The 25,671-nt window shown below is 40.5% G+C and overlaps 1 protein-coding gene across 2 annotated transcripts in view; it reads left to right on the top strand.

Annotated features, from left to right (window-relative positions):
- The window catches only part of LOC137056308 (A disintegrin and metalloproteinase with thrombospondin motifs 14), a 137,246-nt gene that overhangs the window by 87,214 nt on the left and 24,361 nt on the right, over positions 1-25,671 (top strand). For both annotated transcript variants that reach the window (XM_067430351.1, XM_067430350.1), the window contains exons 16-20: positions 642-805; positions 2,128-2,293; positions 3,539-3,671; positions 3,864-4,071; positions 10,782-10,911. In XM_067430351.1, the coding sequence (XP_067286452.1) occupies positions 642-805; positions 2,128-2,293; positions 3,539-3,671; positions 3,864-4,071; positions 10,782-10,911 (801 nt within the window). The remainder of the gene's footprint in view (positions 1-641; positions 806-2,127; positions 2,294-3,538; positions 3,672-3,863; positions 4,072-10,781; positions 10,912-25,671) is intronic.

Here is a 25,671-nt window from a genome sequence, read left to right as displayed (position 1 = left end):
TAAATTATAAATAGTATAAGAAAAACTTTAAATGAAAATTAGAAATTTAAGTAAACTGAAGTAAAATAAGCTTAAACTGAAGTAATAAAGTGACTAAAACTAAATATAATATTACATAAAAATATTTAAAAACACTAATAAAAATGAATCAAAATAAAACTGGAATAAAATAAATTATAAATATTAAGAAAAACTTGAACTAAATGAAAACTAAAAGTAAACTGAATTAAAATAAGTTTAAACTGAAGTAATAAAATTACTAAAACTGAATAAAATTATATTCAAACTAATTAAAAATATTTAAAAACACTAATAAAAATGAAAAACAAAATTTTCCAAAACTGAAATTAAATTAAGTGTAAAAAATGACAACTGAAATTATAAAAATAAAAAGCCATTTCAAAATATGAATAAAATAAAAAGTAATATTATAAGATATTTTACACAAAATTGAAATAAACATTTAAAATGTGAAGTTTATCATTGTATAATCGCTGCTGTTTGACTGTTTTTATTGCACAATATTGATTATCTTCAGTCTGTCTTCTCTTTCCAAATGGAGTTGAAATAATTTGAGCTTCAGTTGTATTGAGCCCATAATATTCCTCTAAAGATGCTCTTTCTCTTCTTGTCTTCCTCAGCCGTTAAAAATCAGGTGACTGGCAGTTTCATCCTGAACGCCAAAGGAGAAGAAGCCTCGCCCAAGACCTTCATTGAGAACGGTCTAGAGTGGGAATATTCGCTCGCCAACGGCAAAGAGTGTCTGAAGGCCGCGGGGCCGCTGCACGAAGCCATCGTGGTGCTGGTAAGAGCGGCGCAGCGACTCTGCAGGTCCATTGGGTTGGGGTTGGGTTGGGTTTGGGTTTGGGTTAATTAGGTTGGGTTTGGGTTAGATTGGGTTGGGTTTGGGTTGGGTTGGGGTTGTTTACCCAATTAGTGGTTGCGTTTAGGTTGGGTTTAGTTTGGGTTGGGTTTGGTTTGGTTTGGTTTGGGGTTGGGTTGGGTTGGGTTTGGGTTTGGGTTTTGGTTGAGTTGAGTTGAGTTGGGTTTGGGTTGGTGTTGAGTTAGGGTTAGATTGGGTTGCGGTTGTTTACCCAATTAGTGGTTGGGGTTGTTGGGTTTGGGTTAGGTTGTGTTGGGTTTGGGTCTGGGTCTGGGTTTGGGTTTGGGTTTGGGTTTTGGTTGAGTTGGGTTTGGGTTTGGGTTTGGGTTGGTGTTGAGTTAGGGTTAGATTGGGTTGGGTTTAGTTTAGTTTAGTTTAGTTTAGTTTAGTTTAGTTTAGTTTAGTTTAGTTTAGTTTAGTTTGGTTTGGTTTGGTTTGGGTTTGAGATGGGTTGGGTTTGGTTTAGAGTAGTTTAGTTTGGGTTGGGTTGGGTTGGGTTTGGGATGGGATGGGATGGGTTGGGTTTGGGGATGGGATGGGATGGGTTTAGTTTAGTTTAGTTTAGTTTAGTTTAGTTTGGTTTGGTTTGGGGTGGGGTGGGTTTAGTTTAGTTTAGTTTAGTTTGGTTTGGTTTGGTTTGGTTTAGTTTAGTTTAGTTTAGTTTAGTTTAGTTTAGTTTAGTTTAGTTTAGTTTAGTTTAGTTTGGTTTGGGATGGGGTGGGGTGGGGTAGGGTGGGTTTAGTTTAGTTTAGTTTGGTTTGGGATGGAGCGGGGTGGGATGGGTTTAGTTTAGTTTAGTTTAGTTTAGTTTAGTTTAGTTTAGTTTAGTTTGGTTTGGTTTGGTTTGGTTTTGGTTTGGGGATGGGGTTGGGGTTGTTTACCTAATTGTTTACCCAATTAGTTGGTTGGGTTGAGTTGAGTTAGGGTTTGGGTTGGGTTGTGTCGGGATGGGATGGGTTGGGTTTGGGGTTGTTGTTGGGTTGGGGTTGTTGTTGGGTTAGGTTGGGATTGGGGTTGCGGTTGTTGTTGGGTTAGGTTGGGATTGGGGTTGCGGTTGTTGTTGGGTTAGGTTGGGATTGGGGTTGGGGTTGTTGTTGGGTTAGGTTGGGATTGGGGTTGCGGTTGTTGTTGGGTTAGGTTGGGATTGGGGTTGGGGTTGTTGTTGGGTTAGGTTGGGATTGGGGTTGGGTTTAGGTTGATGCGCCGAGTGTAGGTTGTTGAGCTGAGTTTGTCTCTCTGAGCAGATCGTCCCGCAGGCCGAGGACACCAAGATCAGTCTGAGCTACAAATACATCATTCATGAAGATCTTCTGCCGGTCATCACAAACAACAACGTCCTGCTGGCCGAGCTGGACACGTACGAGTGGGCGCTGAAGAGCTGGTCGCAGTGCTCCAAATCCTGTGGCGGAGGTGTGTGAGAGCCATTACACTAACAGCCAAAAGCTTAAAGACACTTAAAGGGACCGTTCACCCAAAAATGAAAATTACCCCATAATTTGCTGTCCCTCAAGCCATCCTTGGTGTATATGACAACACAATCAGAGTTATATTAAGAAAATGTCCTGGCTTTTCCAAGCTTTATAATGGCATCCCAAAATTTTAAGCCCATAAAAGTACATCTAGCAATCATAAAAGTGCATCTGTCTGTCTGTCTGTCTGTCTGTCTGTCTGTCTGTCCATCATAAAAGTGCATCTATCATCATAAAAGTGCATCTATCCATCATAAAAGTGCATCCACAATGATGATCCATCTGTGCACAAAAAAACGCTTCAGATAAGGCATCAGCGGACAAAAAGTATCCTCATCAGCACAGTCTTAAATGAGTCAAATAAAGTCTTAAATGAACGTAAAGAGTTGTGATAAGAAATGTAGGGACCTGCTGCTGTCTGTTATTATAGTTTTTCTCAGACGCTTTTGTACGTTTCTCGAATCATTCTCGACATTTGCAAAACAGTAAGTGCATTTCTCAAAACAATTCGTACATATAGAAAAATGACCCGCAAACGCCAGTCTCTTGCTCAAAATCCTTAGTTCATCTGTCAGAAGTAAATATCTGTGTTAATGAACACAGACTTGTGTGTCATTGTGTATGGATAACAGTCAAATTGCTTACTCATGTTATCACTATAAAAGTGTACTCTGGAGGGATGTTTTTATGTAAACTATGGCTAAAGTTTTGATATTAGATTTTAGGCTACACCTTTAGTGTATGTGGGAGATTGACTGCAAGAGACTGGACAAGATTCACATTTACGCTGTTACTGTTTGTACTGTCATTTGCTGACGGACCATGTCATTGTGAGAGAGAAAGCAAAAGACAGCACTGCATAGCACAAAGAAAAAATACAAAAACAAATGTCAACGTCTCATGGACATGTATAGAAATATGCTTGACATATTATGACAACTTGTTCAACCATTTTGCATGTAAAGACTTATAAACGAATGCCTAAATGTTGTGGGGGTGAGACTATAATACATTTTGATCAACGTGACATAAGCCGTTGATAATGTAGGAAACTGCAGAGAACTGTACCTAATCATTTGCATGCATGTACAAAATCTTTTGCAACTTGTTCAGAGAAATGAGAAAGTGCTTTTTTGATGTGCACAAGTGAAAATGTTAAAAGCGTTAATGCACATGTGTTCCTCAGGTGTCCAGTACACGAAATACGGCTGTCGGAGGAAAAGCGATGGGCGTTTGGTCCACAGGAACTTCTGCGAGATCAGTAAAAAGCCCAAACCCATCCGTAAACGCTGCAACACCTACAACTGCAGCCAGCCCACGTGAGTCCCGCACCAGCAGTGTGTGTGTGTGTGTGTGTGTGTGTGTGTGTGTGTGTGTGTGTGTTGGGTAGGTTTAGGGGCAGGGGCAGTGTAGGGGGATAGAAAATACGGTTTGTACAGTATAAAAACCATTACGTCTATGGAATGTCTCCATAAAACATGGAAACACAACATGTGTGTGTGTGTGTGTAGGTGGGTCCTGGAGGAGTGGAGTCCGTGCAGTAAGTCCTGTGGGAAGCCGGGATATCAGTCTCGTGTGGTCCAGTGTATGCAGCCCCTCCTGAACGGCACCAACAGACCCGTACCCGCCAAATACTGCAGCGAGGAGCGTCCTGAGACACGGAGAGCCTGTAACACCAGCGCCTGCCCGTCCCAGTGGAGGACCGGAGCCTGGTCACAGGTGATGGATTATTATAGAACTCATATTCTGCTTTTTCCCACATTCATCTGTCTTTAGTGTGTGATGTTGCTGTTCTTCTCTCTATCACACTCTCAGAAAAAAAGGTACAGTGCCATCACTGGGGCAGTACCCTAAGGTACAAAAGTTAAAAGGTTCATATCAGTACTTTAAGAGTGTGTGTTAGTACCTTAAAGGTTCATATCAGTACTTTAAGAGTGTGTGTTAGTACCTTAAAGCTACATATCAGTACTTTAAGAGTGTGTGTTAGTACCTTAAAGGTACATATCAGTACTTTAAGAGTGTGTGTTAGTACCTTAAAGGCTCATATCAGTACTTTAAGAGTGTGTGTTAGTACCTTAAAGGTTCATATCAGTACTTTAAGAGTGTGTGTTAGTACCTTAAAGGTTCATATCAGTACTTTAAGAGTGTGTGTTAGTACCTTAAAGGTTCATATCAGTACTTTAAGAGTGTGTGTTAGGACCTTAAAGGTTCATATCAGTACTTTAAGAGTGTGTGTTAGTACCTTAAAGGTTCATATCAGTACTTTAAGAGTGTGTGTTAGTACCTTAAAGGTTCATATCAGTACTTTAAGAGTGTGTGTTAGTACCTTAAAGGTTCATATCAGTACTTTAAGAGTGTGTGTTAGTACCTTAAAGGTTCATATCAGTACTTTAAGAGTGTGTGTTAGTACCTTAAAGGTTCATATCAGTACTTTAAGAGTGTGTGTTAGTACCTTAAAGGTACATATCAGTACTTTAAGAGTGTGTGTGTTAGTACCTTAAAGGTACATATCAGTACTTTAAGAGTGTGTGTTAGTACCTTAAAGGTTCATATCAGTACTTTAAGAGTGTGTGTTAGTACCTTAAAGGTACGTATCAGTACTTTAAGAGTGTGTGTTAGTACCTTAAAGGTACATATCAGTACTTTAAGAGTGTGTGTTAGTACCTTAAAGGTACGTATCAGTACTTTAAGAGTGTGTGTTAGTACCTTAAAGGTTCATATCAGTACTTTAAGAGTGTGTGTTAGTACCTTAAAGGTACATATCAGTACTTTAAGAGTGTGTGTTAGTACCTTAAAGGTACCTTAGGGTACTGCCCCAGTGACAGCAGTCTACCTTTTTTTTCTGGCAGTGGTCAGTTTTTCTGAACTCCCTGAAACGCCTTCATTGTAGTCTTAATGTTTCTTCCAAGAGCAAACACGTAGGGTTGCCAACTCTCCGTATTACCCAGGACATCCCGTATATTGGGCCTAATAATTTGTCCCATACGTGACCTCCCTTGTCCCGTTTATTGACCTAATCTTGAATCTAAGGGGTGTTCACATATGTTGCTTCTTTAGTATGCTCAAGTTTGTTACGCACGAAAAGTGCACTCGAATAGAGAACAACGATGTTGTGACGCTCATGTGCTGCATGCTCATTTTTCCAGGCGTGTGTGAATGCTGCAAGTGCGCCACCGGTCATGTGACATCAAACCAACCGATCAGCTGGGTATTTGTATTTGACAAATATTGCATTTATTTAATTTCAGCTGTGATAAAGTATGCAAATGTAGCACAAGCGTCACTACGGGAAGCAGAAAGTGTCAACTTTTTTTTGCTCAACAAGCTAAATTCCTGCTGCAATGATTTTACACAGGAAAGCATGAGTCATACAGGTACATGTATACAATTGGGTATATGCATGCACACACACATACAAAACCATAAAAAATAAAAAAATAAAGATGTTTACACTCTTATTGACCAAAGGTGTAGGCTGAAGCTAAAGCTTATTATGGTTAACCTTAACTCCACACAAGCAGCACTAATTGATATTAATTTAATATAACAAATATAAGATATTCTTAATGTGTATTTGGAAGAACATGCAATATTATTATTATTATTATTATTATCACTACCATCACTGTCATCATCACCATCATCACTACTACTACTATTATTATCAAACTGTGTTAATGAATTAGCCTTTTTTAATTCATCAGGGAAGCTATTTCAAAGCTGAACACCTTTATTTGATGAGTAGTTTCTTCTTAAATTGGTTCTACAATATGGCATATTAAACATATACGTCTCTGAAGCTGAACATAGCTTGCAAGCTTCAACTCCACGTCTCCAGCGTTTGCAGCTCCTCTCCTCCTGCACGCGAAGATGAACGAATTGCTGAAAGCTGTATTGGGCAGATTTTTATTGCTCATCTTCATAAATATATCTAGTGTTAGAGCGAATGCAACCCACTGAGTGGCAGAAAGACTGAGCGGCAGCATTGGTTTACTGAGTGAATGCTGCAAAAAACACATCTAATACGGGAAAGAGCTATATTTAAGTAATAATTAATCCATTAATTAATCCATTTAAGTACTATACTAAATAAAAACTGAAAGCCACAGATTGTTGCAATTCAATGAAATGACTTGTAACGCATTGTGTCCAGAGTAAAATAGGGATAGCTCGCTGGGATGGACACTTCACGGAGCTGTATATTCTGGAGCAGAGGAGCCTGTGGTGTTTAATGGTGTGGAAATGGCAGAACAGTGGAGGTTGAACTAGTTTCGTGTCTTTCACTGCCGTTCGTTTTCACTCTTAAAATCCATTAAAGCAAACAGCGGAAAGATTTCCTGTCAGCACATCGACATCCATTACCTAATCGACTCTCATCACAGCAGAGGACAGACGCTTATTATGAAAATATACCTCACACACACACACGAATGCACACACGCACACACGCACGCGCGCACACACAGCATGTGCCTATGAGAGATAAGATGAAGCTGAAAATCACATAACTTGCCTTCAGTCAGAATATGGTTAAACTGAAATATGTTAAATATTTAAGTTAAATAATTTGCTAAACACATTAAAGTATTATCGTAGAATAGAGTAATAAAAATTAAAGTCTAGTACTGTAATTTTTATTTTAAAGTAATAAAGTACAAATATTAAATGGTAACACTTTACAATAAGACCACATTAGTTAACATTAGATAATGCATTAACTAACTGTAACAAGGACTCAGGCAGATTGGGATCCATGTGCAATTTATTAAAATAATACAAACTCACAGTACAAGCAGGCGTGGGTCAATAAACCAGGGCAAACAGGAATATCAGAGACAGGGCATCAATCGTGGTCATAACAGGCAAATGGTCAGGGCAGGCAGCAAACAGGCAAGAATCAGAGTCCAGGCAAACAAAGATCAAGGCAGGCAGAACAGGGTCGTAAACAGTAATCCAAAGCAGAGTCAAACACAGGCAGGAATAAACACAGGGAATAACGCTCAGAAATGTAGCCGGGGCAAACAAGACTTCGCAATGAATGTGTGTGTGAGCAGAGTTAATGTAGGCATGATAATTAAGAACAGGTGTGCAGTAATCAGTCCAGAGAGAGGGTTCATGGGAAATGAAGTCTGATATGAGGTTAGTACTCTGGGGAGTTCGACCTCTGGTGGCCGACGGTGGAATCTTCACCGGCGTTTGTGACACTAACATAGAAATTAGCTTACTGTAGTTATTATTATTTGTTAGTGTTAAAAAATACTAACACAACTGTTCACTGATAGTTCATCTCAGGTGAAATAATATTAACAGATATATATTTTTATTTTTATAGCGTATTAGTAAGTGTTAATAAAAGAGTGATTATGATGTGATTGTGACGTGATTATGATGTGATTGTGATGTGATTATGATGTGATTATGATGTGATTATGACATGATTATGATGTGATTATGACATGATTATGATGTGATTATGATGTGATTGTGACGTGATTATGATGTGATTATGATGTGATTGTGACATGATTATGATGTGCTTGTGACATGATTATGATGTGATTGTGACGTGATTATGATGTGATTATGATGTGATTATGATGTGCTTCTGATGTGATTGTGACGTGATTATGATGTGATTATTATGTGATTGTGACGTGATTATGATGTGATTGTGACATGATTATGATGTGATTATTATGTGATTGTGACGTGATTATGATGTGATTGTGACATGATTATGATGTGATTATTATGTGATTGTGACATGATTATGATGTGATTGTGACGTGATTATGATGTGATTAGTATGTGATTGTGACGTGATTATGACGTGATTATGATGTGATTGTGACATGATTGATGTGATTGTGACGTGATTATGATGTGATTGTGACATGATTGATGTGATTGTGACGTGATTATGATGTGATTGTGACATGATTATGATGTGATTGTGACATGATTATGATGTGATTGTGACATGATTATGACGTGATTATGATGTGATTGTGACATGATTATGACGTGATTGTGACGTGATTATGATGTGATTGTGACGTGATTATGACGTGATTGTGCCGTGATTATGATGTGATTGTGACGTGATTATGATGTGATTGTGACATGATTATGATGTGATTGTGACATGATTATGATGTGATTATGACGTGATTGTGATGTGATTGTGACGTGATTATGATGTGATTGTGACATGATTATGATGTGATTATGACGTGATTGTGACGTGATTATGATGTGATTGTGACATGATTATGATGTGATTGTGACATATGACATGACGTGATTGTGACCTGATTGTGACGTGTGATTATGATGTGATTGTGACACATGATGTGATTATGACATGATGTGATTGTGGCCTGATTGTGACGTGTGATTATGATGTGATTGTGACACATGATGTGATTATGACATGATGTGATTGTGGCCTGATTGTGACGTGTGATTATGATGTGATTGTGACAAGTGATGTGATTATGACATGATGTGATTGTGACATAATTATGATGTGATTGTGACACATGATGTGATTATGACATGATGTGATTGTGACCTGATTGTGACGTGTGATTATGATGTGATTGTGACACGTGATGTGATGTGATTATGACATGATGTGATTGTGACCTGATTGTGACGTGTGATTATGATGTGATTGTGACCTGATTGTGACGTGTGATTATGATGTGATTGTGACACGTGATGTGATTATGACATGATGTGATTGTGACCTGATTGTGACGTGTGATTATGATGTGATTGTGACCTGATTGTGACGTGTGATTATGATGTGATTGTGACGTGATTTTGATGTGATTATGATGTGATTGTGACGTGATTATGATGTGACATAATTGTGTCGTGATTATGATGTGACATGATTGTGATGTGATTATGACGTGATTGTGACATGATTATGATGGGTTTGTGACGTGATTATGATGTGATTGTGACATGATTATGATGTGATTGTGACATGATTATGATGTGATTGTGACATGATTATGATGTGATTGTGACGTGACATAATTGTGTCGTGATTATGATGTAATTGTGACGTGATTATGATGTGATTGTGACGTGATTATGATGTGATTGTGACGTGACATGATTGTGACGTGATTATGACATGATTGTGACATGATTATGATGGGATTGTGACATGATTATGATGTGATTGTGACGTGACACGTGACGTGATTGTGACATGATTATGATGTGATTGTGACATGATTATGATGCGATTGTGATGTGATTATGATGTGATTGTGACATGATTATGATGTGATTGTGACATGATTATGATGTGATTGTGACGTGACACGTGATGTGATTGTGACATGATTATGATGTGATTGTGACATGATTATGATGCGATTGTGATGTGATTATGATGTGATTGTGACATGATTATGATGTGATTGTGACGTGATTATGATGTGATTGTGACGTGACCAGTGATGTGATTGTGACATGATTATGATGTGATTATGACGTGATTATGATGTGATTGTGACGTGACCAGTGATGTGATTGTGACATGATTATGATGTGATTGTGACCTGATTATGATGTGATTGTGACATGATTATGATGTGATTGTGGCGTGAATATGATTTGATTGTGACGTGACCAGTGATGTGATTGTGACATGATTATGATGTGATTGTGACGTGATTATGATGTGATTGTGACATGATTATGATGTGATTGTGACGTGAATATGATGTGATTGTGACATGATTATGATGTGATTGTGACGTGATTATGATGTGATGTGATTGTGACGTGATTATGATGTGATTGTGACGTGATTATGATGTGATTGTGAGGTGATTATAATGTGATGTGATTGTGAGGTGATTATAATGTGATGTGATTGTGAGGTGATTATAATGTGATTGTGACATGATTATGATGTGATGTGATGTGATTGTGACATGTTAATGATGTGATTGTGACACGTGATGTGATTATGACATGACGTGATTGTGACCTGATTCTGACGTGTGATTGTGATGTGATTGTGACGTGATTAGGATATGATTGTGACGTGATTATGATGTGATTGTGACGTGACATTATTGTGAAATGATTATGATGTGATTGTGACATGCGACATGATTGGGAAGTGATTATGATGTGATTGTGACGTGATTATGATGTGACATGATTGTGACATGATTATGATGTGATTGTGACATGTGACATGATTGTGACGTGATTATGATGTGATTGTGATGTGATTGTGACATGACATGATTGTGACGTGATTATGATGTGATTGTGACATGTGACATGATTGTAACATGATTATGATGTGATTGTGATGTGTGACATCATTGTAACGTGATTATGATGTGATTGTGACGTGTGACATGTTTGTGACATGATTGTGTCTCCTCCAGTGTTCGGTGAGCTGCGGGGAAGGGATCCGGCAGCGGCAGGTCATCTGCAGACCGTCTGATAACAGCGCCGGCCCGTGTGATGCAGAAAAACCTGAGTCTGTCTCTGTCTGCAAGCTTCCTCCCTGCGCAGGTGAGACCAGGGCACAAGATCAAATGAGACGCTCATGAGACTTTAATGAAAGACTGAAACTTCTGAAGCAGCATTCGGCTTTAGAAAGAGTCTCTCTGTCTTGACAGCCTCTGATATTCATTTACAGTGGGGCAGTATCTGTGTCCAGTTTATTTAGAGACCAGCATAACAGCATAAATCGGAAATTGGACGTCTTTGTGTTTTTGACTCCAGTTCAGCCCCAGAAGGCCCTAGGGCCACCAAACCAGCGCTCCTGTCTACGTCTCAGCGCCCTCTATCTGAATCTAGAGTTTCAGAAAGATTGGAGAAACTTTATTTTCCAACCCAAAAAATCCATAAGGGGATACCCTTTGTCTCTTTTGGGGGGGGATTTTCGAGTTTCCCTGATGTTCTCTAAACTCTGGATTCAGATAGGGGGCACTGAGACGTATACAGGAGCGCAAGTCTGGTGGCCCTGGGGCCTTCCAGAGCTGAACGAGAGCAGGAAACGCGAAGATGTCCAGATTCCCAATTACGTAATGGCCGCCAAAAAACTGATTCCTGTACATTATTTATAGATAATATTTCATATTTAATATCATTTTTATGGATGGCAACATCCATAAAATGTTGTCACTGTACTAAGCACACCCAAGTGAACAAATTCATCCAACATTCAAATGATTAGGGGCCTCTTGCTACCAACAGAAGCAGGAAACACAAAGATGAACCGATTCCCAATTATGTAATGGCCACAAAATAACTGACTCCTGGACACAGTGTTTTTTAGATGATATTTCACGTTTAATATACATTTTTGCACATAAAACACCTCAACTGTACTAAGCACACCCAACCGAACACATTCATGTGACTTTCAAGTCATTTGAGTGCTTAATTTGCATAGAAAAGGTAGTAACTGTGTCCAGGTTATTTAGAGACCACAGCATAAATCGAAAATTGGACGTCTTTGTGTTTTTTAATCCCATTCAGCCCCAGAAGGCCCTAGGGCCACCAAACCAGCGCTCCTGTCTACGTCTCAGCGCCCCCTATCTGAATCCAGAGTTTCAGGAAGATTGGAGAAACTTTATTTTCCAACCCAAAAAATCCATTAGGGGATACCCTTTGTCTTTTTTTGGGGGGGGATTTTTTGAGTTTCTCTGATGTTCTCTAAACTCTGGATTCAGATAGGGGGCGCTGAGACGTATACAGGAGCACAAGTCTGGTGGCCCTGGGGCCTTCCAGAGCTGAGCAAGAGCAGGAAACGCGAAGATGTCCAGATTCCCAATTACGTAATGGCCGCCAAATAACTGATTCCTGTTCAGTGTTTATAAATGATATTTCATATTTAATATCATTTTTATGGATGACAACATCTCTTCTGTTTTAAGCACACCCAAGCAAACACATTCCTCCAACGTTCAAGTGATTAGGGGCCTCTTGCTACCAACGGGAGCAGGAAACACAAAGACGTACAGATTCCCAATTATATAATGGCCGCCAAATAACTCCTGAACACAATGTTTTTTAGATGATATTTCACGTTTAATATACATTTTTGCACATAAAACACCTCTACTGTACCAAGTACACCCAAGCGAACACATTCATGTGACTTTTAAGTAATTTGAGTGCGTAATTTGCATAGAAAAGGCAGTATCTGTGTCCAATTTATTTAGAGACCACAGCATAAATCGGAAATTGGACGTCTTTGTGTTTTTGACTCCAGTTCAGCCCCAGAAGGCCCTAGGGCCACCAAACCAGCGCTCCTGTCTACGTCTCAGCGCCCTCTATCTGAATCTAGAGTTTCAGGAAGATTGGAGAAACTTTATTTTCCAACCCAAAAAATCCATATGGGGATACCCTTTGTCTTTTTTGGGGGGGGATTTTCGAGTTTCTCTGATGTTCTCTAAACTCTGGATTCAGATAGAGGGCGCTGAGACGTAGACAGGAGCGCAAGTCTGGTGGCCCTGGGGCCTTCCAGAGCTGAACGAGAGCAGGAAACGCGAAGATGTCCCGATTCCCAATTACGTAATGGCAGCCAAATAACTGATTCCTGTACAGTATTTATAGATGATATTTCATATTTAATGTCAGTTTTATGGATGACAACACCTCTTCTGTGCTAAGCACACCCAAGCAAACACATTCCTCCAACGTTCAAGTGATTGGGGGCCTCTTGCTACCAACGGGAGCAGGAAACAAAAAGATGTCCAGATTCCCAATTATGTAATGGCTGCCAAATAACTGACTCCTGGACACAGTGTTTATAGAAGATATTTAACATTTAATATACATTTTTGCACATAAAACACCTCTACTGTACCAAGCACACCCAAGCGAACACATTCATGTGACTTTCAAGTCATTTGAGTGCTTAATTTGCATAGAAAAGGCAGTATCTTTGTCCAGTTTATTAAGAGACCACAGCATAAATCGGAAATTGGACGTCTTTGTGTTTTTGACTCCAGTTCAGCCCCAGAAGGCCCTAGGGCCACCAAACCAGCGCTCCTGTCTACGTCTCAGCACCCTCTATCTGAATCTAGAGTTTCAGGAAGATTGGAGAAACTTTATTTTCCAACCCAAAAAATCCATAAGGGGATACCCTTTGTCTTTTTTGGGGGGGGGATTTTCGAGTTTCTCTGATGTTCTCTAAACTCTGGATTCAGATAGAGGGCGCTGAGACGTAGACAGGAGCGCAAGTCTGGTGGCCCTGGGGCCTTCCAGAGCTGAACGAGAGCAGGAAACGCGAAGATGTCCAGATTCCCAATTACGTAATGGCCGCCAAATAACTGATTCCTGTACAGTATTTATAGATGATATTTCATATTTAATATCATTTTTATGGATGACAACATCCATAAAATGTTGTCACTGTACTTAGCACACCCAAGTGAACAAATTCATCCAACATTCAAATGATTAGGGGCCTCTTGCTACCAACAGAAGCAGGAAACACAAAGATGAACCGATTCCCAATTATGTAATGGCCACAAAATAACTGACTCCTGGACACAGTGTTTTTTAGATGATATTTCACGTTTAATATACATTTTTGCACATAAAACACCTCAACTGTACTAAGCACACCCAACCGAACACATTCATGTGACTTTCAAGTCATTTGAGTGCGTAATTTGCATAGAAAAGGCAGTATCTTTGTCCAGTTTATTTAGAGACCACAGCATAAATCGGAAATTGGACGTCTTTGTGTTTTTGACCTCAGTTCAGCCCCAGAAGGCCCTAGGGCCACCAAACCAGCGCTCCTGTCTACGTCTCAGCGCCCTCTATCTGAATCTAGAGTTTCAGGAAGATTGGAGAAACTTTATTTTCCAACCCCAAAAATCCATAAGGGGATAGATACCCTTTGTCTTTTTTGGGGGGGGAATTTTTGAGTTTCCCTGATATTCTCTAAACTATGGATTCAGATAGGGGGCGCTGAGACGTATACAGGAGCACAAGTCTGGTGGCCCTGGGGCCTTCCAGAGCTGAACGAGAGCAGGAAACGCGAAGATGTCCAGATTCCCAATTACGTAATGGCAGCCAAATAACTGATTCCTGTACAGTATTTATAGATGATATTTCATATTTAATGTCAGTTTTATGGATGACAACACCTCTTCTGTTCTAAGCACACCCAAGCAAACACATTCCTCCAACGTTCAAGTGATTGGGGGCCTCTTGCTACCAACGGGAGCAGGAAACAAAAAGATGTCCAGATTCCCAATTATGTAATGGCTGCCAAATAACTGACTCCTGGACACAGTGTTTATAGAAGATATTTAACATTTAATATACATTTTTGCACATAAAACACCTCTACCTTCTGGGGCTTGTGTACCAAGCACACCCAAGCGAACACATTCATGTGACTTTCAAGTCATTTGAGTGCTTAATTTGCATAGAAAAGGCAGTCTCTTTGTCCAGTTTATTAAGAGACCAAAGCATAAATCGGAAATTGGACGTCTTTGTGTTTTTGACTCCAGTTCAGCCCCAGAAGGCCCTAGGGCCACCAAACCAGCGCTCCTGTCTACGTCTCAGCGCCCTCTATCTGAATCTAGAGTTTCAGGAAGATTGGAGAAACTTTATTTTCCAACCCCAAAAATCCATAAGGGGATACCCTTTGTCTTTTTTGGGGGGGGGAATTTTTGAGTTTCCCTGATATTCTCTAAACTATGGATTCAGATAGGGGGCGCTGAGACGTATACAGGAGCACAAGTCTGGTGGCCCTGGGGCCTTCCAGAGCTGAACGAGAGCAGGAAACGCGAAGATGTCCAGATTCCCAATTACGTAATGGCAGCCAAATAACTGATTCCTGTACAGTATTTATAGATGATATTTCATATTTAATGTCAGTTTTATGGATGACAACACCTCTTCTGTTCTAAGCACACCCAAGCAAACATATTCCTCCAACGTTCAAGTGATTGGGGGCCTCTTGCTACCAACGGGAGCAGGAAACAAAAAGATGTCCAGATTCCCAATTATGTAATGGCTGCCAAATAACTGACTCCTGGACACAGTGTTTATAGAAGATATTTAACATTTAATATACATTTTTGCACATAAAACACCTCTACTGTACCAAGCACACCCAAGCGAACACATTCATGTGACTTTCAAGTCATTTGAGTGCTTAATTTGCATAGAAAAGGCAGTATCTTTGTCCAGTTTATTAAGAGACCACAGCATAAATCGGAAATTGGACGTCTTTGTGTTTTTGACTCCAGTTCAGCCCCAGAAGGCCCTAGGGCCACCAAACCAGCGCTCCTGTCTACGTCTCAGCACCCTCTATCTGAATCTAGAGTTTCAGGAAGATTGGAGAAACTTTATTTTCCAATCCAAAAAATCCATAAGGGGATACCCTTTGTCTTTTTTGGGGGGGAATTTTCGAGTTTCTCTGATGTTCTCTAAACTCTGGATTCAGATAGAGGGCGCTGAGACGTATACAGGAGCACAAGTCTGGTGGCCCTGGGGCCTTCCAGAGCTGAACGAGAGCAGGAAACGCGAAGATGTCCAGATTCCCATTTACTTAATGGCAGCCAAATAACTGATTCCTGTACAGTATTTATAGATGATATTTCATATTTAATATCATTTTTATGGATGACAACACCTCTTCTGTTTTAAGGTCACCCAAGCAAACACATTCCTCCAACGTTCAAGTGATTAGGGGCCTCTTGCTACCAACGGGAGCAGGAAACACAAAGACGTACAGATTCCCAATTATATAATGGCCGCGAAATAACTCCTGAACACAATGTTATTTAGATGATATTTCACGTTTAATATACATTTTTGCACATAAAACACCTCTACTGTACCAAGTACACCCAAGCGAACACATTCATGTGACTTTTAAATAATTTGAGTGCGTAATTTGCATAGAAAAGGCAGTATCTGTGTCCAATTTATTTAGAGACCACAGCATAAATCGGAAATTGGACGTCTTTGTGTTTTTGACTCCAGTTCAGCCCCAGAAGGCCCTAGGGCCACCAAACCAGCGCTCCTGTCTACGTCTCAGCGCCCCTATCTGAATCTAGAGTTTCAGGAAGATTGGAGAAACTTTATTTTCCAACCTGAAAAAATCCATAAGGGGATACCCTTTGTCTTTTTTGGGGGGGATTTTCGAGTTTCTCTGATGTTCTCTAAACTCTGGATTCAGATAGAGGGCGCTGAGACGTAGACAGGAGCGCAAGTCTGGTGGCCCTGGGGCCTTCCAGAGCTGAACGAGAGCAGGAAACGCGAAGATGTCCAGATTTCCAATTACGTAATGGCCGCCAAATAACTGATTCCTGTACAGTATTTATAGATGATATTTCATATTTAATATCATTTTTATGGATGACAACATCTCTTCTGTTTTAAGCACACCCAAGCAAACACATTCCTCCAACGTTCAAGTGATTAGGGGCCTCTTGCTACCAACGGGAGCAGGAAACACAAAGACGTACAGATTCCCAATTATGTAATGGCTGCCAAATAACTGACTCCTGGACACAGTGTTTATAGAAGATATTTAACATTTAATATACATTTTTGCACATAAAACACCTCTACTGTACCAAGCACACCCAAGCGAACACATTCATGTGACTTTCAAGTCATTTGAGTGCTTAATTTGCATAGAAAAGGCAGTATCTTTGTCCAGTTTATTTAGAGACCACAGCATAAATCGGAAACTGGACGTCTTTGTGTTTTTGACTCCAGTTCAGCCCCAGAAGGCCCTAGGGCCACCAAACCAGCGCTCCTGTCTACGTCTCAGTGCCCTCTATCTGATTCTAGAGTTTCAGGAAGATTGGAGAAACTTTATTTTCCAACCCAAAAAATCCATAAGGGGGGGATTTTCGAGTTTCTCTGATGTTCTCTAAACTCTGGATTCAGATAGAGGGCGCTGAGACGTAGACAGGAGCGCAAGTCTGGTGGCCCTGGGGCCTTCCAGAGCTGAACGAGAGCAGGAAACGCGAAGATGTCCAGATTCCCAATTACGTAATGGCCGCCAAATAACTGATTCCTGTACAGTATTTATAGATGATATTTCATATTTAATATCATTTTTATGGATGACAACATCCATAAAATGTTGTCACTGTACTTAGCACACCCAAGTGAACAAATTCATCCAACATTCAAATGATTAGGGGCCTCTTGCTACCAACAGAAGCAGGAAACACAAAGATGTCCAGATTCCCAATTACGTAATGGCAGCCAAATAACTGATTCCTGTACAGTATTTATAGATGATATTTCATATTTAATATCATTTTTATGGATGACAACATCTCTTCTGTTTTAAGCACACCCAAGCAAACACATTCCTCCAACGTTCAAGTGATTAGGGGCCTCTTGCTACCAACGGGAGCAGGAAACACAAAGACGTACAGATTCCCAATTATATAATGGCCGCCAAATAACTCCTGAACACAATGTTTTTTAGATGATATTTCACGTTTAATATACATTTTTGCACATAAAACACCTCTACTGTACCAAGCACACCCAAGCGAACACATTCATGTGACTTTTAAGTAATTTGAGTGCGTAATTTGCATAGAAAAGGCAGTATCTGTGTCCAATTTATTTAGAGACCACAGCATAAATCGGAAATTGGACGTCTTTGTGTTTTTGACTCCAGTTCAGCCCCAGAAGGGCCACCAGACTTGTGCTCCTGTATACGTCTCAGCGCCCTCTATCTGAATCCAGAGTTTCAGGAAGATTGGAGAAACTTTATTTTCCAACCCAAAAAATCCATAAGGGGATACCCTTTGTCTCTTTTGGGGGGGGATTTTCGAGTTTCCCTGATGTTCTCTAAACTCTGGATTCAGATAGAGGGCGCTGAGACATATACAGGAGCACAATTCTTGTGGCCCTGGGGCCTTCCAGAGCTGAGCGAGAGCAGGAAACGCGAAGATGTCTAGATTCCCAATTACGTAATGGCCGCCAAATAACTGATTCCTGTACAATATTTATAGATGATATTTCATATTTAATATCATTTTTATGGATGACAACATCTCTTCTGTTTTAAGCACACCCAAGCGAACACATTCCTCCAATGTTCAAGTGATTAGGGGCCTCTTGCTACCAACGGGAGCAGGAAACACAAAGACGTACAGATTCCCAATTATATAATGGCCGCCAAATAACTCCTGAACACAATGTTTTTTAGATGATATTTCACGTTTAATATACATTTTTGCACATAAAACACTTCTACTGTACCAAGTACACCCAAGCGAACACATTCATGTGACTTTTAAGTAATTTGAGTGCGTAATTTGCATAGAAAAGGCAGTATCTGTGTCCAGTTTATTTAGAGACCACAGCATAAATCGGAAATTGGACGTCTTTGTGTTTTTGACTCCAGTTCAGCCCCAGAAGGCCCTAGGGCCACCAAACCAGCGCTCCTGTCTACGTCTGAGCGCCCCCTATCTGAATCTAGAGTTTCAGGAAGATTGGAGAAACTTTATTTTCCAACCCAAAAAATCCATAAGGGGATACCTTTTGTCTTTTTTGGGGGGGGGGATTTTCGAGTTTCTCTGATGTTCTCTAAACTCTGGATTCAGATAGAGGGCGCTGAGACGTATACAGGAGCACAAGTCTGGTGGCCCTGGGGCCTTCCAGAGCTGAACGAGAGCAGGAAACGCGAAGATGTCCAGATTCCCAATTACGTAATGGCAGCCAAATAACTGATTCCTGTACAGTATTTATAGATGATATTTCATATTTAATATAATTTTTATGGATGACAACATCTCTTCTGTCCTAAGCACACCCAAGCAAACACATTCCTCCAACGTTCAAGTGATTAAGGGCCTCTTTCTACCAACGGGAGCAGGAAACACAAAGATGTCCAGATTCCCAATTATGTAATGGCTGCCAAATAACTGACTCCTGGACACAGTGTTTATAGAAGATATTTAACATTTAATATACTTTTTGCACATAAAACACCTCTACTGTACTAAGCACACCCAACCGAACACATTCATGTGACTTTCAAGTCATTTGAGTGCTTAATTTGCATAGAAAAGGCAGTATCTGTGTCCAGGTTATTTAGAGACCACAGCATAAATCGGAAATTGGACGTCTTTGTGTTTTTGACTCCAGTTCAGCCCCAGAAGGCCCTAGGGCCACCAAACCAGCGCTCCTGTCTACGTCTCAGCGCCCCCTATCTGAATCTAGAGTTTCAGGAAGATTGGAGAAACTTTATTTTCCAACCCAAAAAATCCATATGGGGATACCCTTTGTCTTTTTTGGGGGGAAATTTTCGAGTTTCCCTGATGTTCTCTAAACTCTGGATTCAGATAGAGGGCGCTGAGACGTAGACAGGAGCGCAAGTCTGGTGGCCCTGGGGCCTTCCAGAGCTGAACGAGAGCAGGAAACGCGAAGATGTCCAGATTCCCAATTACGTAATGGCAGCCAAATAACTGATTCCTGTACAGTATTTATAGATGATATTTCATATTTAATATCATTTTTATGGATGACAACATCCATAAAATGTTGTCACTGTACTTAGCACACCCAAGTGAACAAATTCATCCAACATTCAAATGATTAGGGGCCTCTTGCTACCAACAGAAGCAGGAAACACAAAGATGAACCGATTCCCAATTATGTAATGGCCACAAAATAACTGACTCCTGGACACCGTGTTTTTTAGATGATATTTCACGTTTAATATACATTTTTGCACATAAAACACCTCAACTGTACTAAGCACACCCAACTGAACACATTCATGTGACTTTCAAGTCATTTGAGTGCTTAATTTGCATAGAAAAGGCAGTATCTTTGTCCAGTTTATTTAGAGACCACAGCATAAATCGGAAATTGGACGTCTTTGTGTTTTTGACTCCAGTTCAGCCCCAGAAGGCCCTAGGGCCACCAAACCAGCGCTCCTGTCTACGTCTCACCGCCCCCTATCTGAATCTAGAGTTTCAGGAAGATTGGAGAAACTTTATTTTCCAACCCAAAAAATCCATAAGGGGATACCCTTTGTCTTTTTTTGGGGGGGGATTTTCGAGTTTCTCTGATGTTCTCTAAACTATGGATTCAGATAGAGGGCGCTGAGACGTAGACAGGAGCGCAAGTCTGGTGGCCCTGGGGCCTTCCAGAGCTGAACGAGAGCAGGAAACGCGAAGATGTCCAGATTTCCAATTACGTAATGGCCGCCAAATAACTGATTCCTGTACAGTATTTATAGATGATATTTCATATTTAATATCATTTTTATGGATGACAACATCTCTTCTGTTTTAAGCACACCCAAGCAAACACATTCCTCCAACGTTCAAGTGATTAGGGGCCTCTTGCTACCAACGGGAGCAGGAAACACAAAGACGTACAGATTCCCAATTATGTAATGGCTGCCAAATAACTGACTCCTGGACACAGTGTTTATAGAAGATATTTAACATTTAATATACATTTTTGCACATAAAACACCTCTACTGTACCAAGCACACCCAAGCGAACACATTCATGTGACTTTCAAGTCATTTGAGTGCTTAATTTGCATAGAAAAGGCAGTATCTTTGTCCAGTTTATTTAGAGACCACAGCATAAATCGGAAACTGGACGTCTTTGTGTTTTTGACTCCAGTTCAGCCCCAGAAGGCCCTAGGGCCACCAAACCAGCGCTCCTGTCTACGTCTCAGTGCCCTCTATCTGATTCTAGAGTTTCAGGAAGATTGGAGAAACTTTATTTTCCAACCCAAAAAATCCATAAGGGGGGGATTTTCGAGTTTCTCTGATGTTCTCTAAACTCTGGATTCAGATAGAGGGCGCTGAGACGTAGACAGGAGCGCAAGTCTGGTGGCCCTGGGGCCTTCCAGAGCTGAACGAGAGCAGGAAACGCGAAGATGTCCAGATTCCCAATTACGTAATGGCCGCCAAATAACTGATTCCTGTACAGTATTTATAGATGATATTTCATATTTAATATCATTTTTATGGATGACAACATCCATAAAATGTTGTCACTGTACTTAGCACACCCAAGTGAACAAATTCATCCAACATTCAAATGATTAGGGGCCTCTTGCTACCAACAGAAGCAGGAAACACAAAGATGTCCAGATTCCCAATTACGTAATGGCAGCCAAATAACTGATTCCTGTACAGTATTTATAGATGATATTTCATATTTAATATCATTTTTATGGATGACAACATCTCTTCTGTTTTAAGCACACCCAAGCAAACACATTCCTCCAACGTTCAAGTGATTAGGGGCCTCTTGCTACCAACGGGAGCAGGAAACACAAAGACGTACAGATTCCCAATTATATAATGGCCGCCAAATAACTCCTGAACACAATGTTTTTTAGATGATATTTCACGTTTAATATACATTTTTGCACATAAAACACCTCTACTGTACCAAGCACACCCAAGCGAACACATTCATGTGACTTTTAAGTAATTTGAGTGCGTAATTTGCATAGAAAAGGCAGTATCTGTGTCCAATTTATTTAGAGACCACAGCATAAATCGGAAATTGGACGTCTTTGTGTTTTTGACTCCAGTTCAGCCCCAGAAGGGCCACCAGACTTGTGCTCCTGTATACGTCTCAGCGCCCTCTATCTGAATCCAGAGTTTCAGGAAGATTGGAGAAACTTTATTTTCCAACCCAAAAAATCCATAAGGGGATACCCTTTGTCTCTTTTGGGGGGGGATTTTCGAGTTTCCCTGATGTTCTCTAAACTCTGGATTCAGATAGAGGGCGCTGAGACATATACAGGAGCACAATTCTTGTGGCCCTGGGGCCTTCCAGAGCTGAGCGAGAGCAGGAAACGCGAAGATGTCTAGATTCCCAATTACGTAATGGCCGCCAAATAACTGATTCCTGTACAATATTTATAGATGATATTTCATATTTAATATCATTTTTATGGATGACAACATCTCTTCTGTTTTAAGCACACCCAAGCGAACACATTCCTCCAATGTTCAAGTGATTAGGGGCCTCTTGCTACCAACGGGAGCAGGAAACACAAAGACGTACAGATTCCCAATTATATAATGGCCGCCAAATAACTCCTGAACACAATGTTTTTTAGATGATATTTCACGTTTAATATACATTTTTGCACATAAAACACTTCTACTGTACCAAGTACACCCAAGCGAACACATTCATGTGACTTTTAAGTAATTTGAGTGCGTAATTTGCATAGAAAAGGCAGTATCTGTGTCCAGTTTATTTAGAGACCACAGCATAAATCGGAAATTGGACGTCTTTGTGTTTTTGACTCCAGTTCAGCCCCAGAAGGCCCTAGGGCCACCAAACCAGCGCTCCTGTCTACGTCTCAGCGCCCCCTATCTGAATCTAGAGTTTCAGGAAGATTGGAGAAACTTTATTTTCCAACCCAAAAAATCCATATGGGGATACCCTTTGTCTTTTTTGGGGGGAAATTTTCGAGTTTCCCTGATGTTCTCTAAACTCTGGATTCAGATAGAGGGCGCTGAGACGTAGACAGGAGCGCAAGTCTGGTGGCCCTGGGGCCTTCCAGAGCTGAACGAGAGCAGGAAACGCGAAGATGTCCAGATTCCCAATTACGTAATGGCAGCCAAATAACTGATTCCTGTACAGTATTTATAGATGATATTTCATATTTAATATCATTTTTATGGATGACAACATCCATAAAATGTTGTCACTGTACTTAGCACACCCAAGTGAACAAATTCATCCAACATTCAAATGATTAGGGGCCTCTTGCTACCAACAGAAGCAGGAAACACAAAGATGAACCGATTCCCAATTATGTAATGGCCACAAAATAACTGACTCCTGGACACCGTGTTTTTTAGATGATATTTCACGTTTAATATACATTTTTGCACATAAAACACCTCAACTGTACTAAGCACACCCAACTGAACACATTCATGTGACTTTCAAGTCATTTGAGTGCTTAATTTGCATAGAAAAGGCAGTATCTTTGTCCAGTTTATTTAGAGACCACAGCATAAATCGGAAATTGGACGTCTTTGTGTTTTTGACTCCAGTTCAGCCCCAGAAGGCCCTAGGGCCACCAAACCAGCGCTCCTGTCTACGTCTCACCGCCCCCTATCTGAATCTAGAGTTTCAGGAAGATTGGAGAAACTTTATTTTCCAACCCAAAAAATCCATAAGGGGATACCCTTTGTCTTTTTTTGGGGGGGGATTTTTGAGTTTCTCTGATGTTCTCTAAACTCTGGATTCAGATAGAGGGCGCTGAGACGTAGACAGGAGCGCAAGTCTGGTGGCCCTAGGGCCTTCCAGAGCTGAACGAGAGCAGGAAACGCGAAGATGTCCAGATTCCCAATTACGTAATGGCAGCCAAATAACTGATTCCTGTACAGTATTTATACATGATATTTCATATTTAATGTCAGTTTTATGGATGACAACACCTCTTCTGTTCTAAGCACACCCAAGCAAACACATTCCTCCAACGTTCAAGTGATTGGGGGCCTCTTGCTACCAACGGGAGCAGGAAACAAAAAGATGTCCAGATTCCCAATTATGTAATGGCTGTCAAATAACTGACTCCTGGACACAGTGTTTATAGAAGACATTTAACATTTAATATACATTTTTGCACATAAAACACCTCTACTGTACCAAGCACACCCAAGCGAACACATTCATGTGACTTTCAAGTCATTTGAGTGCTTAATTTGCATAGAAAAGGCAGTATCTTTGTCCAGTTTATTTAGAGACCACAGCATAAATCGAAAATTGGACGTCTTTGTGTTTTTGACTCCAGTTCAGCCCCAGAAGGCCCTAGGGCCACCAAACCAGCGCTCCTGTCTACGTCTCAGTGCCCTCTATCTGAATCTAGAGTTTCAGGAAGATTGGAGAAACTTTATTTTCCAACCCAAAAAATCCATAAGGGGATACCCTTTGTCTTTTTTGGGGGGGGATTTTCGAGTTTCTCTGATGTTCTCTAAACTCTGGATTCAGATAGAGGGCGCTGAGACGTAGACAGGAGCGCAAGTCTGGTGGCCCTGGGGCCTTCCAGAGCTGAACGAGAGCAGGAAACGCGAAGATGTCCTGATTCCCAATTACGTAATGGCCGCCAAATAACTGATTCCTGTACAGTATTTATAGATGATATTTCATATTTAATATCATTTTTATGGATGACAACATCCATAAAATGTTGTCACTGTACTTAGCACACCCAAGTGAACAAATTCATCCAACATTCAAATGATTAGGGGCCTCTTGCTACCAACAGAAGCAGGAAACACAAAGATGAACCGATTCCCAATTATGTAATGGCCACAAAATAACTGACTCCTGGACACAGTGTTTTTTAGATGATATTTCACGTTTAATATACATTTTTGCACATAAAACACCTCAACTGTACTAAGCACACCCAACCGAACACATTCATGTGACTTTCAAGTCATTTGAGTGCTTAATTTGCATAGAAAAGGCAGTATCTTTGTCCAGTTTATTTAGAGACCACAGCATAAATCGGAAATTGGACGTCTTTGTGTTTTTGACTCCAGTTCAGCCCCAGAAGGCCCTAGGGCCACCAAACCAGCGCTCCTGTCTACGTCTCAGCGCCCCCTATCTGAATCTAGAGTTTCAGGAAGATTGGAGAAACTTTATTTTCCAACCCAAAAAATCCATAAGTGGGATACCCTTTGTCTTTTTTGGGGGGGATTTTCGAGTTTCTCTGATGTTCTCTAAACTCTGGATTCAGATAGGGGGCGCTGAGACGTATACAGGAGCACAAGTCTGGTGGCCCTGGGGCCTTCCAGAGCTGAACGAGAGCAGGAAACGCGAAGATGTCCAGATTCCCAATTACGTAATGGCAGCCAAATAACTGATTCCTGTACAGTATTTATAGATGATATTTCATATTTAATATCATTTTTATGGATGACAACACCTCTTCTGTTTTAAGCACACCCAAGCAAACACATTACTCCAACGTTCAAGTGATTAGGGGCCTCTTGCTACCAACGGGAGCAGGAAACACAAAGACGTACAGATTCCCAATTATATAATGGCCGCCAAATAACTCCTGAACACAATGTTTTTTAGATGATATTTCACGTTTAATATACATTTTTGCACATAAAACACCTCTACTGTACCAAGTACACCCAAGCGAACACATTCATGTGACTTTTAAGTAATTTGAGTGCGTAATTTGCATAGAAAAGGCAGTATCTGTGTCCAATTTATTTAGAGACCACAGCATAAATCGGAAATTGGACGTCTTTGTGTTTTTGACTCCAGTTCAGCCCCAGAAGGCCCTAGGGCCAC

This window comes from Pseudorasbora parva, chromosome 21 (assembly GCF_024679245.1).
Source record: "Pseudorasbora parva isolate DD20220531a chromosome 21, ASM2467924v1, whole genome shotgun sequence".
In the NCBI taxonomy this organism is placed as follows: Eukaryota; Metazoa; Chordata; class Actinopteri; order Cypriniformes; family Gobionidae; genus Pseudorasbora; species Pseudorasbora parva.
The sequence above is the reverse complement of the archived record's forward strand: the minus strand, read 5'-3'. Positions and strand labels throughout refer to the sequence as shown.